This window comes from Mustela erminea, chromosome 15, assembly GCF_009829155.1.
Source record: "Mustela erminea isolate mMusErm1 chromosome 15, mMusErm1.Pri, whole genome shotgun sequence".
Taxonomy (NCBI): Eukaryota; Metazoa; Chordata; class Mammalia; order Carnivora; family Mustelidae; genus Mustela; species Mustela erminea.
Genome location: NC_045628.1, coordinates 53,115,341 through 53,129,332, shown reverse-complemented (window position 1 = coordinate 53,129,332; position 13,992 = coordinate 53,115,341). Strand labels below are relative to the sequence as shown.

Below are 13,992 nucleotides of genomic sequence, written 5' to 3'. Positions count from 1 at the left end.
TTCTGTGAGAGCGTTTTTTGTAACTGAACATGTAACTAAACATGTGTAGAAGAGTGAGAGTGCGACCTCAGCTCCCGCGGCCCCCTGCAGTGGTGACCGCTGTGAGTGGACTTTTTTGTGGTATCTTCTCAGAGATATTTGATGCGTGTACATCCAGCATGCCCCATTCCCCCGCTTCTGTATCTGTGCGCCCATGATCACCTTCAGCTCCCTTCCTCTGTGCGTTCACATTCTCATTTGTGAGAAAAACATGAGGCCTAGGAATAGCAAGTGAAAGTATGTAACTTTCTCAGCAAATATATAATGATGCACAGGCAAATGACAGTTTCAGGAGTTCCTAGTGAAAACTTTATATTCCGTAGCCCAGGAGGCCATCGCATGTGGTATCTTAAAGAATTAGCAGTGTGCTCTGAGACTCCCGCTTCCTCAGTTCCAGATGGCTCTCAATGTGGGCCGCCTCCAGTTTTCCCTCCTTTGTCAAGGTGTCCAGTCTGTATTTGCTTTGAAACCTTCAGAAGCCACCGGCCTGGCCTGGTGATCTGGGCTCTTCCCCAAAACCTCTCTCTTGGCGTCTCTGTGTGTCTTGTTTGGCTCGGGCTCAGCTCCACAGCCCTGGGTCATTATAGCCCAGTCCAGGAGGCTCACTGGGAGGCCGCCTCCACTTTCTGTTCCATTTTAGCATGGTCCGTGCCAAACCACAAGGATCCTCAAGTAAGAATCACCGAGAAGAAAAGGTAATGCCGTGGCAGGACACATTTCAGAGCCATCTGGAGCTTTAAGTTTCTCATAATTGGTCTACCAACTGCATTCAGTTATTTTCAGGGACAGCATTTATGGTCAGTCTCTTCAGACAAGAATAGCATTATTTGCTAGTAATCATTATAAACTCCTCTAATCTTATAGTCAACAAAATTGTTAATGTTCACAGAGCACTGAAACACCAAAGCGAACAGAGCAATAGTAACAGTTGTGTGAACCACTTTATTGAAGTCCAGAAGCATTCTTTGCCTTTATCTTCATTCCAGTTTGTTCCTTGGGATTTTTGCAAGCCCCTGAGAATGTTTTCACTGAAACCTTAAAGTAGAGTTCCTTTTCTAAAAGCTCTTAATGCCTTTTTTTTTTTTCCTTCAAAGTACTCTACCTCATCAAAAGTTAGATTACTGTTTCTCCTCAGAGCACTCAAGTAGCAACACCCTGGAAAACAGATTTGTTTAGTTACCGAGAAGTTGCGCTTTGAAAACAAGTCCTCAGATTTATCGTTTTTGTGGAAAATAAATCATACTCTAAGGCCACGGTTTCCTAACAGAGTAACAAGGAACCCTCGGAGGGTGCTGGGGAGCGATGGTGGGTGGACAGGACTTTTTATCTCTTCCCCTTCCATCCCAGCAATCCCACTTATATTGATTTTGCAGGATGTTTCATAATCTGGGCTTTTGTGCAATATTTCATTTTGAGAAAGACTTCCACTGTTTAAAAATATTTTAAACAGTTAGAAAACTGCTCTTCTAGAGCCAACATCGGATTGTTATTTCTTGTAAGACTCTGAGGCCTTTCTTTATAGAAAAGACTTCAATCCTCAGGTGCATTTAGGTGATTCATTCCTTTGACAAGAGAAAGCAAGGCACAGATTTTCCTATGAGTAAGTGAAGCAGACTTTTTTCATTCTGTTTCTAGACTAAACCATTGTATCTTTATAGAACCTGGGGAGCAGGAGGGGTGTTGGCAATCATTTTCACTAACCTCTTTGTTTTACATAAGAGAAAATCAAGATCCAGAGAGGTTAAGTCCTTTGCCCAAGGTCACACAGCTCCCTGGTAAAAAGCCAGGACTTCAGACTGCCACTTCAGGGCCTTTAGTGGATGTTTTATCCCTGGTTTTTTGCAGCCATTTTATTTCTGCCCAGTCACTATTTTGACAAAGCTGTGATTCAGGAGCAAATCTACCGTTTACATAAAAGACTCTGTCTTTTCCTCCCCTTAGCACCTCATCATTCATGTGAGGTGTAATAGGCATGACTTCTCAAAGATATCGTGGTCAAAAAGGCTGGGCTAATTCTCAGAAGGATACGGAAAGATATGACTCACAAACTGGCACCTGCTGAGAAAATTCCTTGTATCAACAACTTAGCTCAGTGTCCATAATGAACCTTCTTCCGATGCCTCAGGAATGTTTCACACATTTGGAAATAGAAGCTGGTCATCTTATCATGCTTAGGCTTTGAATAAATTCTTACTGCAACTTGAAGATAAGACCAAAGAAGGGTGTGCAGAGTTCTCTGTGTCAGTTCAACGTGAAGGAATTCAGAATGGACTCCATTGTTGTGGTAGAAATATTGACCAAAGAGGTTGGGGGTGGGGGGGATGACAGAGAAGGGAACAGCTGGGGAAAGATGATTTATTTCTCTATGGTAAAGACTTTGGATTGAGAGTCAGGGCACCTGGGTTCCGCTCCCACCTCTGCCAACACTCAGTTTCTGACCTTAGGAAATTGCTGTTCATCTCTCCAGGCATTCATTTCTTCATCTGTGAAATGAGGTAAAGAATACCCACCCCAATGGTTGTGAAGAGAATCCAGATGAAATGAGATATATAGAAGCAGTTTATAAACTATGAAGAAGTATACATTGACCTTCTACTCATTAAATGTATTGCTCTATACTTGCAGTGACCCTGTGAGGTTAGATAAAACAGAGATTATTCCTATTTGTCAGAGAGGTTAAGTGACTTAAAAGCATATAATGTTAGAGGTCATCTATACCAGCATCATTTATAAGGTGGAAACAAGATTTAGAAAAGTGACTTACCCTAGGTCAGAAAGCTTATTAACATCAGAGCTAAGTCTAGAATCCTTGATCTTCAGGTCATCACTGTTTTTACGTTGACTTCTATGATACGATGGAAGGTTAACTAGCTACTGTAGCTTATTGGCTAGCTAACACCTTAGGATTCTTTTGGCACTTCTCTTGACTTTGGAAATCACATATTCATCTCCTAAGCCTTTGCTACCCACTGTCAGTGGTGCCATCTTAGAATGGTAACTTGGATTTCTAGAAGGAGATGAGAATTTCACACATCGTCGGTCTTCGAAAATAGCCTCAGACGCTGTCTCATACCTAGTTATAATGTGGATGTGTAATAAAGCATAACCTCTCCTAAAGTTAGCAGATGATTATCCTTCTCCATAGAAACCTAAACATAAATCTTACTCATTAAAAAAAAAAAAAAAAAAAAGTGCTAGGGATGCCCGGGTGGCTCAGTCGGTTAAGCATCTGCCTTCAGCTCAGGTCACTGTTCCTGATCCTCGGAGCACTGGGATCAAGCAGTGTATCAGTGGGGAGTTTTCTTCTCCGTCTGACCCTCTCCTCGCTCGTGCACATTCTCTCTCTTACTCTCTCTCTCTCAAATAAAATCTTTTTTAAAAACGCTAATAGCTCTTGATTCTAAGCTGAGATCTCTTTGCAATCTCCGTATCATAAATCCGCCTTATTACTTGGTGATAAATGTGACTTTGACTGAAACTCAGCATTTGTTTTCATTTGTTACACCTTTCTCTAAATGAATGAGATATTCAAAAGAAAATACAGCAAAAGGGCATTTAAGCAGGCTTCTAAAGCAAATAAGTATTAAAATTGGCCTTCTCTCATTGAGGCTGTCCCTTACTACTGTGGTTTATTATTTATGTGTGTGTGCTAAAAGCAAGACTCTACAAGGACTCAGGGGAAACCTTGAGAAGTAGAGAAATCATGACGATATAAATTTTGAGCTGCTCAAAAAAGGTTACGATCTAAACATTAGGGGGGTTGATAATGACAGTGAGGCTCTTATTTAATGACTCCATGATCTTCCACATGCAGAGTGTGCTTGAGATCCTGGCAAGTCTGATCAGCCGTGATCACAGCAGGAACCAGACGGGGGTGGGGAGGGGCAATGGCAGGATCAGGGGTTAGAGAAGGGAAATGAATGTTACTGTGCTTCTTTCCTTTAGCCTAGACAGTTTTGAGGATTAGCAAATTTCTCTCTGTGAAACGCGCTGGGGTCCTTGGAGAGCAGATACTAGATAATTACGACATAGAAGTATTGGTCTTAATGGAAGCTTAAAATGATCTACAGTAACACCAGGGAACGGTCCACATTTGGACGTACTTTGGATTCCTCTCAAGCATTTTATTTACTTTGGGCGCAGAATAATCCCCAAGCCTGTCTGGAAAATGAGAACCAGAGCCTGCAAACCATTTTATAAGCCTCATCCTATTCTTTAGGTGTGTCTTTTCTGCCTTTGCAGTGCTAACCCAGCACAGACAAAGGCGGATCCTTCTGCAAATAGCACTTTCCTTACCATAAAGAAAGAAAGGAAGGGGGGAGGCGGGGGAAGGAAGAAAGGGCAGAAGGGAGGGAGGAAGAAAGAGACATGGGTAATTCACCTATCTTTGTCTCACTTGTGTGAAAAAGTACAGTATGCGTTCTTCTCCCGGGCAGATAATTAAATGGTAGGTAGATCAGTCAGTCAAATGATAGATGGATAGTTACTAAAATGTTTCTGAAGTATTTAATCAACCAGTATCTGTTTTTGATAAAGACCCTCCAGAAGCAACTTTGGCTGCTCTTTGTTTAATCACCAGCGCTTTTCCTCGTGGTAACCAGTTACATCAGCCCCGTGAGCAGACCACACGGTCAAATACATATTCGTAGAGGTTCATCCACAGTGATCTGATTAGGAAGAATTTCAACCTTCAGTTAATAGGGAGGAAAAAGTCTAATACATTTATAGCTCTATTGCCTCAGCCAAATAAGAGAAACCCACTTCAGTTTCGAGGAACCGATCTTCTCCCCTTCTGTGTAAGATCCCGCCGAACAGATGACTTCACCAGGCTCCTAACAAAAGCCAGTCTGCCTGGCACCTTCTCAGGACAACTTTAGTCTTGGCTTGAGACAGTTCCTGCCGTGACCATTGTCCCGTCAGACTTGATAGGGCCTCGAGCATGTGTCCATGGAGGAATCGGGCAGGCTTCCTCCACATCCGGGCCAATGCCGCTGCTGAAGGCAGGGACCTTAGGCGCCTACTGAAGCCAGTACAGCAGTTAGCCACTGTCAAGAGCTGTGCAGCTTTTAGGGTTCAAATTCTGTTACCTTTTCACAGACTGATAGCAAACTATCCTAAGGAGATACTTTTTCACATGTGGAATTTATTACATCCCTAAAAAGCATTTGCTATCAAGCTTTTTTAAGGTATTGGTCAGTTTCTCTTCAATTCTTTTGTATCATCTTTAGTATTAATTTAAAAAAATATTAAAACCAAGCCCAGAATATTGTCCCAGCCCCTGCGTAAGACCCTACTCTGGCTCTTCTCTGACCAAACCCCTCCCATGAAGTGAAGAGTCTGTGGGGCCAGTGGGGTATGTTCAGTTAGAGCCAGTTTTCCAATCATGCTCCTGGTTTCGGGGATTCCCCAAGAAAACTCAGATGAGCCCAAGCCTGCTTCCAGGGCCTACGCGGGTCCCTTTTGTAGGTCTGTCTTCTTAGGGCAGACTAGCCAATGTAGTGAAGACCTGGGCCTGACGTAAGGCCCAGGTCTGACTGTGTAGAGGGCGATGATGGCGTGTGGCTGCGAGAGAGCTAGGTATGCACGCGTGTGCTGAGGAGGCACCTCACAGAATGGGACAGAGCCGAGTCCAGCAAGGGAAGGGCCTGGGCTGTGAGCCAGGGGCCATGCCGCCCACACCACCCTGTTCTTGCACAGAATTTAAGGAGTCCTGGCTCTCCAGGTCATTGTAATCTGTATTTATCAATCAAAGAAGGAGACTAGAATGATCTTATTTAATGATCTGTAGCCTGATAATTTTTAAATATTTAGATATCTTACGTGGGCTTTCATTTGTATACCTGCCCCTTCCAATTATACACTTATCTCTGTCCATTCCCATTCTTTCTCCCTTTTCGGTCTCAGAAAAGGGAGTGTCCTCCCTCCTTGTCTAAACTACAGCCCGACTGTGACTCGGAGCTCCTTCCCCATGACACCCTTTCTGCCGCCCACAAAATGCACCGACAGCTGTCCCCCAACACTCTCTCTAGATGCTGTTTCCTTATTCTTTCATATCCCACAAACTTTTCACTGATCTTTTCCCCACAGAGGTCGCTGTAGATTCTAAGGCCCAGAGGTCACTAGTCACCATTCTCCGGGAAGGCTGCGGTTAGCGTAATTCAGCACAGTTGCAAACCCCTCCCTGAGACCCTACAGACAGTTTCCCCACGGCTGTCTCCTTATCCTGCTTCACCAAGTGCTGCTTCCCCTGTCTTCTCCACTCAGCTCAGTGTCCTTCTTCCACCCACGGAGGAGGATACTCCCCAGGGTTCAGTCAAAGGGGTCCTCTGCCCTCCTCTCTCTGGGCATTTGCCCTTGGCAGACATGTCTGCCTCCTGGGGAGGACAGCCACATCTCTGACTCCATGAACTTGACTTCCACTCTCATGCCTCCCCAAATGCACAACTCCAGCACACTTCACAATGAACTCAGCTTGCCTTCTGACTCCCTCTTTTTTGCACAAAATTATTTCAATGGGAGTTTTTCTACGTCTTGTATTTTAAGTACAATGGTTTCGGTTCCAGTACAGGGATTTTTGTCAGCTAGCTTGGACTAACCACCATTTATCGCATGGTGGGGAAAAATGCATTCCAGCTTCCAAACAGATTATTTGTAAAAGAATGTAGCCCACATGGGAAAGGAAGACTTCTTATTGCCCCAATGTGATTGCATCTTTGCAATAAACACACCAGCCATTCTTACAGATACTAAAATTCAGAGATGAATAAGGCATGGCCTCAAAGAAGTCAGCAGTTAAAAAGGAATAGACATGAAAGGAAACTACTGCATTCCCCTACTGCACCTAGAGTCATGTTTTGCACATGCTAGGTGTTCAGAAAACAGCTGTTGGTGGGCAGTCAGTTGGGCAATAGAAAACAGTGAATCTTAGGAATTTTGTCCCTCTGTGGGATTCCCAATACTCCCAAAAATCTTTGCCCACACTCAAGAGTTTTCTTTACATATGCCCAGTTGGCCCAGATACCCTGAAGTCTCTTCTAACTTTCACATCACCATTATGAACATTCTTAGAGGGAGATGGCAGAGGAGAGGGGAATTTAGGAGCAGAGTTAACAGTTAAAAACCACCTTGCTCCAGTTGCTTCAAGGTCCCAAACTTCTTTCCAGATTCCATAAAAATGCTGCACCCCACTCAGCTCTGGCCTTTTCTCATATGCATTGTGAGACAGAGAATTAAGAAGGTATTTCCTAAATTCAAAAAATATATGTCATTCACTAGAGTACAAAAGCAGATTATAAAACCCACATGGTGAACGTTATCCATTTCAGTTGAAAGTTCTGTTGCTGTAGATGTGAATGTGTGTGTGTGTGTGCGTGTGTGTGTGTGTGTGTGCGCGTGTGTGTGAGTGTACAACCTCTTACACATACATTGAAAGGAAATAAAAGCCTCGAAACTTACACAACAAAACATTAACAGATGTTATCTCTGACTAATGTGATCTTGAATAATTTTTATCTTCTTTTTTGTGCTTTTCTGTGATTTCTGTGGTGAATACATTTCACTTTTGCCTTCAGGGGAAAAAACCTACGTGTTTTCTATCGCTGTGTGACAGATTAACTGCAAACATAGCGTCTGAAAGCAACACCCATTTATCAGGTCCTGGTTCTGGAGTTTGGGAGTCTGGGAAGACTCAGCTGGGTTCTCGGCTCAGGATCTCCTAAGGCTGGAATCAGGATGTCAGTCAGACTGGGCTTCCGACCTAGAGGCTCTGCTGTCAAGCCCGTTGGATTGTTGGCAGAGTTCAGTTCCTTGTCATTGTAGGATTGAGGTCCCAGTTTCCTTGCTGGCTGTTAGCCAGGGTCATTCCTAGATCCCCATCTTCCCCCGCCCCATCTCAGCCACAGATAATTCTCACATGTCCCATCCCCCCATACTTCAAGTCTCTCCATCTTTCCCTTATGCTACCAGCTGGAAAAAACCGTTCTGCTTTTTAGGGCTTATATGATTAAGTCGGGCCCACCCAGATAATCTCCCTTTTTGATGAACTCAGAATTGATTGGTTAGCAGGCTTAATTACATCTGCAGAATCCTTTTTGCCACATAAAATAAATAATCACAAGCAACATCCTATCATATTCATAGGTGCTGCCCTCACTTAACACTTAAGGGGAAAGGATTATGCAGACCTTGTACACTGGGGGGCAGGAATCCTGGGTGCTACCTTGGAATTCTGCCTACCACTCTGTGTGTGTGTGTGTGTGTGTGTGTGTGTGTGTGTGTGTGTGTGATTTTTTTGAATTCTCCCCTGAGAGTTAAGAATGGAATTCTTGGTAGCGCCCAAAGCCCTCGTCATACTTTCTACCTCCTGTTGGGGCAGAAATCACAGAAGAGGATGGACCAGAAGTGAAGGAGCCTGGAGTTTGTCTGCCTTTGTGGATAAACACACATCTGTCTCTCTGGACCCGTCCGGGGCCGTCCGTGGAGCCCTTATGTCTAGTGGCCGCCCAGAGAGTCGGAGGCTTACAGGTCTGGTGACAGTTCTTCTGTTAACTCTCTGATTCTCTTGTCTGTAGTATGACATCGTTGGACACTCCGGAGACGGCTACAACATTGGTCTAGTTCCACTTAACAAAATGCCCAAGGACAATAAGCAAAGACTAGAAATTCTGAAGGTAAATGCATTAAGTCACCTCTCTGTTGTGAAAACTTCTACCAGATTAGGTAAAGTATCTGCTGATCACTGAAAAGATTCACCAAGGCAGCAGGAGTTACAGGAAAGAAAAAGACTTCCTGTTTTACAGGCATATTCAGGCATTAAACTGGGAAAACATTCATCACACCTAAAATCCTTTTCTCCACCCTACAAATTTTCAACTTTGTTCCCTACAGATTCTCAGTGTACTTGGGATTGTATCTGTATTCTACAGCCTGGGTACCCTCCTATACCCTCTGCAGTTCTGCTCAGCCCCTGCACATTTCAGTTAAAGAAAAAGAATGACCCTGTTTAGAGAACTCTCCAAGCCCAATTTTATGTCCTTAGTATCTTCTGATGATAAATTCAATTTCACATACCTAGAGCTACAGTAGAAACACATACACACCATGAGCTTAAAGTAAATTTTCTCCATAGCTGTTGTTGTAAGTGCGGTGCTTAGTGTTACAACTTTATTAGGAATTCAACCCATTCCTCATTTTTCTCCCGTGTCATGTCTGCTCACAGGTCTTGCCCACCTTTAAAGGGAAAGGACTATGCAGGCTGTATATGCCAGGGGGTGGGAATCTTAGGGACCACCGTGGAATTCTGCCTACCACTGTGTATGTGTGTGTGTGTGTGTGAGAGAGAGAGAGAGAGAGAGATGCCAAGTTTGATGTTTTCTTAGATTTTTTTGCTTTAAGTGGCAGCTTGAGTTTCAAGAGTCAGTGCTGCTGGGGGAGTCTGGGAACATTTCCTGTTTCTAACAAAAGTCTTAACCACATACGAATATCACTGTGTACTGTTGTCCCTCTAAGGTGCAAATTAAATAGAGCTCACTTAGATATTTCCTGTTCGAGTGTAATAATCGGTATTTGTGCATTCTCCTGATTAATGGAAATCTCATGATGTTTGCTTACAAAGTTTCTTACTCGTGGCTTCTGTGCCCCGTCTCTTCCTCCCAGACCATGCATGCCCACGCTCAGTTCTGCATGAGTGGGGACCACACTTTAGAGGGGACAGAACATGCCATCAAGGAGATTGTCAAAGAAGAAGCCGACGAGTACTTTGTCATCGTCTTAAGTGATGCAAACCTGTCGCGATACGGAATACATCCTGCCAGGTTTGCCCAGATCCTGACAAGCAACCCTCAAGTAAATGCTTTTGCCATTTTCATTGGATCTTTAGGCGATCAAGCAACCAGGTAAGGGCCACCTCAGGATACGGCAAAGGACAAACAGAGAGACGCTTGAATACCTGCCTGACACATGCCGTCTCATGGGATCAGTGTTACAAGGGGCAGTGGCGGGGAGGGGGGCAGCAGGAAGAGTACCCGATAGGGCTGCTACCCTCGAGGGGCTGGTGGTCCAGTTGAGAGGACAGAGCGCCCTCTTTTACGTTTGGATGAGCAATAATAGTCTTAAATTAATTATTTTTCATCTATTTAAACCAACAATAGAATAATTAACAAATTGATTTGTCCACTGATAAATTAGACAATGTTTTATATATTTGGCACTGAACATTGAGGTCTCAAGCTCAGTTCTAATCAGTTCAGTTACTCCGAATATGATTTCATGTTCAAATCATATTCAAAGTCGCAAACATCATATCCAAGTAACAAACTTTTCCCAGTATGAGAGATGATATATATGTATGTGTCTATAAAATGTGTATATAAATGATATAGAAAATGTGTGTGTGTGTATATGTGTATATATATAGTATATATCTATATATAGACACAGAGAGACATATACATAAATATGCATGGGTAGACATGCATGGGGAATATCTATCTATCTATCTATCTTAGATAACCCCCCTTATATGTGTATTTGTCCCTTCTCACTGAGGAGACAGGCAGGTGAAGCACTGGGAGACAATGTAAGACAGAGTAAGTGGGCTATGGTGAGTGCTGTGAAATGTATAAGCCTGAGGATTCACAGACCTGTACCCCTGGGGCAAATAATATATTCTATGCTAATAAAAATAATTTTAGAAAAGAAAGAATATATAGTAAAACACTACACTGTACATGTTGAATATTCACTAGAGAAGTTTATGGTCAGATAACAAATACCACTGTGGATGAACTGAAAGGAGAGATCTGGAAACACTAATTTCTCAAACACACCAACATTTATCTTTTTGAATTATAAGCAGAAAGAACTTGTGATTTTTCTCCATTTGAAATAGTTGTATGAAGCAGAAAACACAAATGAAAGTAGAGCCCCCCCACCCCCCAAAAATAACATTCCTGCCCAGAACACATAGCTTTTCATTCTTCCTGTCTTTCACCTGTCACACTCTGAGATACAGAGTGCTGTATAGACTAGGACACGTTTTAGCTTCCAAAGAGCTGGCATCTTTTCTTTTCCCTTTGCCACTGCAGGATTGCAGAATAAGCTTAAGAACTGCCTTAGTTTCATGTCATTACTGTCAGTTTATTACAACTGACTGCATTTTTCTCAGGTTTATATTTTAGCATCTTCTAGAATGTTGATGTTCTCGAATGCAAGCCATGCCTTTTCCACACAGATTTCTTTCAGGACCAGCCCAGTATTAAGCAGACAGCAAGTTCAGCAAATACTGGTTGAGCTGAAATAGCTATTTTGTCTTTCTAGTGAACAGATCCTGTTTGAATACTTAAGAAAGTACAATAATACCCTTGTGGTTTCCTAGGGAAATGGTCCAACATCCACTGGCAAAAGATATGTTGCAGAATTAGCTGGTCTCCCAGGCATGCCAAATGTATGATACGACACAGGATGGTTGACTTTTATGAAATGTCATTCCAAAACCAAACTTTGTTGGCACAGTGAAAGGAGGCGTTCTTTTGGATAGAACTGTGTCTTGTACTTTCATTGCTTTCAGAAATGGCCCTTTGTTCCAGATGATAAATCGCCATTTAAAAGAATTATCATAAGCCTATATAACCTTGGTGTCATCAGAGCTGCAACTGCGCAAGCCAGATTGCCCTTCACACTGCATGATGTGAGGCCCCCCCCCTCAAAAAAAAGAGAGAGAGAGAGAGAAGGAAAGAAAGAACCTCCTGGGTTTGGCTGGGCAGCGTTTTTCTGGGCCTGTGTTCTAAGGCAGGGAAAGCACTTAGAAGCACAGGGTGAGGTCCACGTATTTGCTGGACCCAGGTGAGCTAATCCCAGATTCGTCCCTCGGGCTCTGTTCTGCCAAGGGAATACCGGGAAATGACAGTAATAAAAGGAAACTTCTTTTCAAATTAACTGATTTTCTCACTGAAGAGAGCTTTCTTTTGGTTCACTGCTCTCAGTGTGCTTCTCTCCCTCTGTTCTGTGGCCCTTCCAAGCCTTTCATTGCCTGCTGACAAACCATTCCGTGGTAGGCAGGGGCAAGGTATTAGAAAGTAAAAACTTCCTTTGGATGCTGTGGCTACAGGCCGGAAGTGGAAGGGGAGCCCCCATTTGCAATGGTAATTTTTCTTTCTCTTTCCATCCGGGCAGGCTTCAGAGAACTTTACCAGCTGGCCGGTCCTTCATTGCCATGGATACCAAGGACATCCCCCAGATTTTACAACAGATCTTCACCTCCACCATGCTGTCCACTGTTTAGGGCAGGCCCTTCATCACCCTGATGACCCCGGGACTTAAAATAAGATGGGAATAAAGAGCCCGCCAAAGAAAAGACGACAGCTGTGACCCTGCGCGTTGCCTGGAGGACTCTGGCACTCCCAGCTCTTCCTGGGCTCGCTCAGGAATCAGAATGCAGGAAAGCAGCAGGAGGAGAGCTTGTACATGGAAATCTACCACCGGGGATGGGTTCTTGGGGAAAGCGAGTTGAGCTGAGTTTTATAAAAAAAAAAAAAAAAAAGGTCAGGAGTCAACAAAGGCAATTTGAGAACTATGGCGCTTGGTTTGTATCCAGAAACCAGAGGGGAAGAGAATTCCTTGCTTTTGCCTTAACACAATGACTGGTCACCTGAGGTAACAGAAGTGATTTCTGATGCCATGTTCCGCCATTGAGATAAAAGTCTGTGTAAACTCACCCAACTTGCTCCTGTCCAATAATTAATTTTATTTTCTCCTCCATGATTTTTATAGTATTTAACCTACTGCAAAGCCTCCTAACAGCAGTTCTTTTAAAAAAAGGTTAGATTTTTTTCAATAATTCCATTTTCTTGGCCAAAGCCAAAAGGAATCAAAAGATCCCTGCATTGCTTCCTTTCCCATTTGACTTTTTAAAAGACTTTTTAAATAATGAAGAGCAAATGTCCTATTTCCATGCTGCCATCATGGAATGCTAAAGGCTGTCTTGCCTTGAACTTCCTGTATCATCTTGTTCTTCCAGTGCTTCTCACAAGTTCCACATACTTTGGTGTCAAAAACGTAATGCTTGAAATAACAAACGCTTATGGTTTTACTTAAAGCAGAGTAAAAACAAGGCAGTATGTTTGAATTAATGGGAACTGGAGATTTCTTTAGCTGTTAAAAAAAAAACCGCACACACACACACAAAAAAACCTTTTTTTCAAGATTCGTTCTTTTTTCTTTCCAAGTGTACCTTATTTCCACCTACCTTAGGCTGACCTTTATCAACAGGCCTGATGTCATTTTGTTTACAATCAAATGCTACAGCCAGAGTCAGGCTCTGTTCAACCATAAAAGAAGTTCCTCTCCACCAGCGATGCAGGCAAAATGGCGGGGAGCACCAGTGGATGGGTACTTGCTTGTCGCAAGTTGGAAAAATCAGTCTTGTTAATAATATTACCTTATTTGCCTATATAGCATGAAATTGTACAGGCTCATTTCATTTTAGTCAGTCAGAGGAAAGAAAACACCCGTTTGTTTCTCCACCCCAACTCCCTATCAGCTGTCAAAGAAATAAAAACGATCAGATTCCCATGCAGTCCCGTCCAGTGAGTTCGCATGGCTCGTCTTACTTTTCCTCACAGTCAGGCGGGGCAGCTCAGGGCTGGGCTAGCCCCCTTCGTGCTTTCTTCCCACCTCGAAGATGAGCTCTTGCAGATTTTGCTCCTTTTCTTGCAGCCTGACCACGGTTCAGAGAGCTCTCTTCTCTCCCTGGGACTCTCCATGAACCCATTCAGGCACTCAGAGGAGCGCGTGGGGACCGAGGGTAGAAGCCACTGCTAGAGGGACACCTCCCACTGGGCCTTCCTAGGCTAAGCAACAACTTGAACCCCTTGGGGGTGTCCCCTCTGCTAGAGGGCCACAGCCCCAAAATGCTTTGCCCAGAATCCGCAAGTCCCTAACAGAATGGCCTTTTAA

General features: G+C 43.5%; 1 protein-coding gene across 2 annotated transcripts in view; it reads left to right on the top strand.

Moving 5' to 3' along the window:
* The window catches only part of VWA8 (von Willebrand factor A domain containing 8), a 322,073-nt gene extending 308,870 nt beyond the window's left edge, over positions 1–13,203 (top strand). For both annotated transcript variants that reach the window (XM_032315220.1, XM_032315221.1), the window contains 3 exons: positions 8,610–8,708; positions 9,694–9,932; positions 12,211–13,203. In XM_032315220.1, coding sequence (XP_032171111.1) covers positions 8,610–8,708; positions 9,694–9,932; positions 12,211–12,319 — 447 coding nt within the window. In that variant the 3' untranslated portion in view covers positions 12,320–13,203. The remainder of the gene's footprint in view (positions 1–8,609; positions 8,709–9,693; positions 9,933–12,210) is intronic.
* The last annotated feature ends 789 nt before the right edge of the window (positions 13,204–13,992 follow it).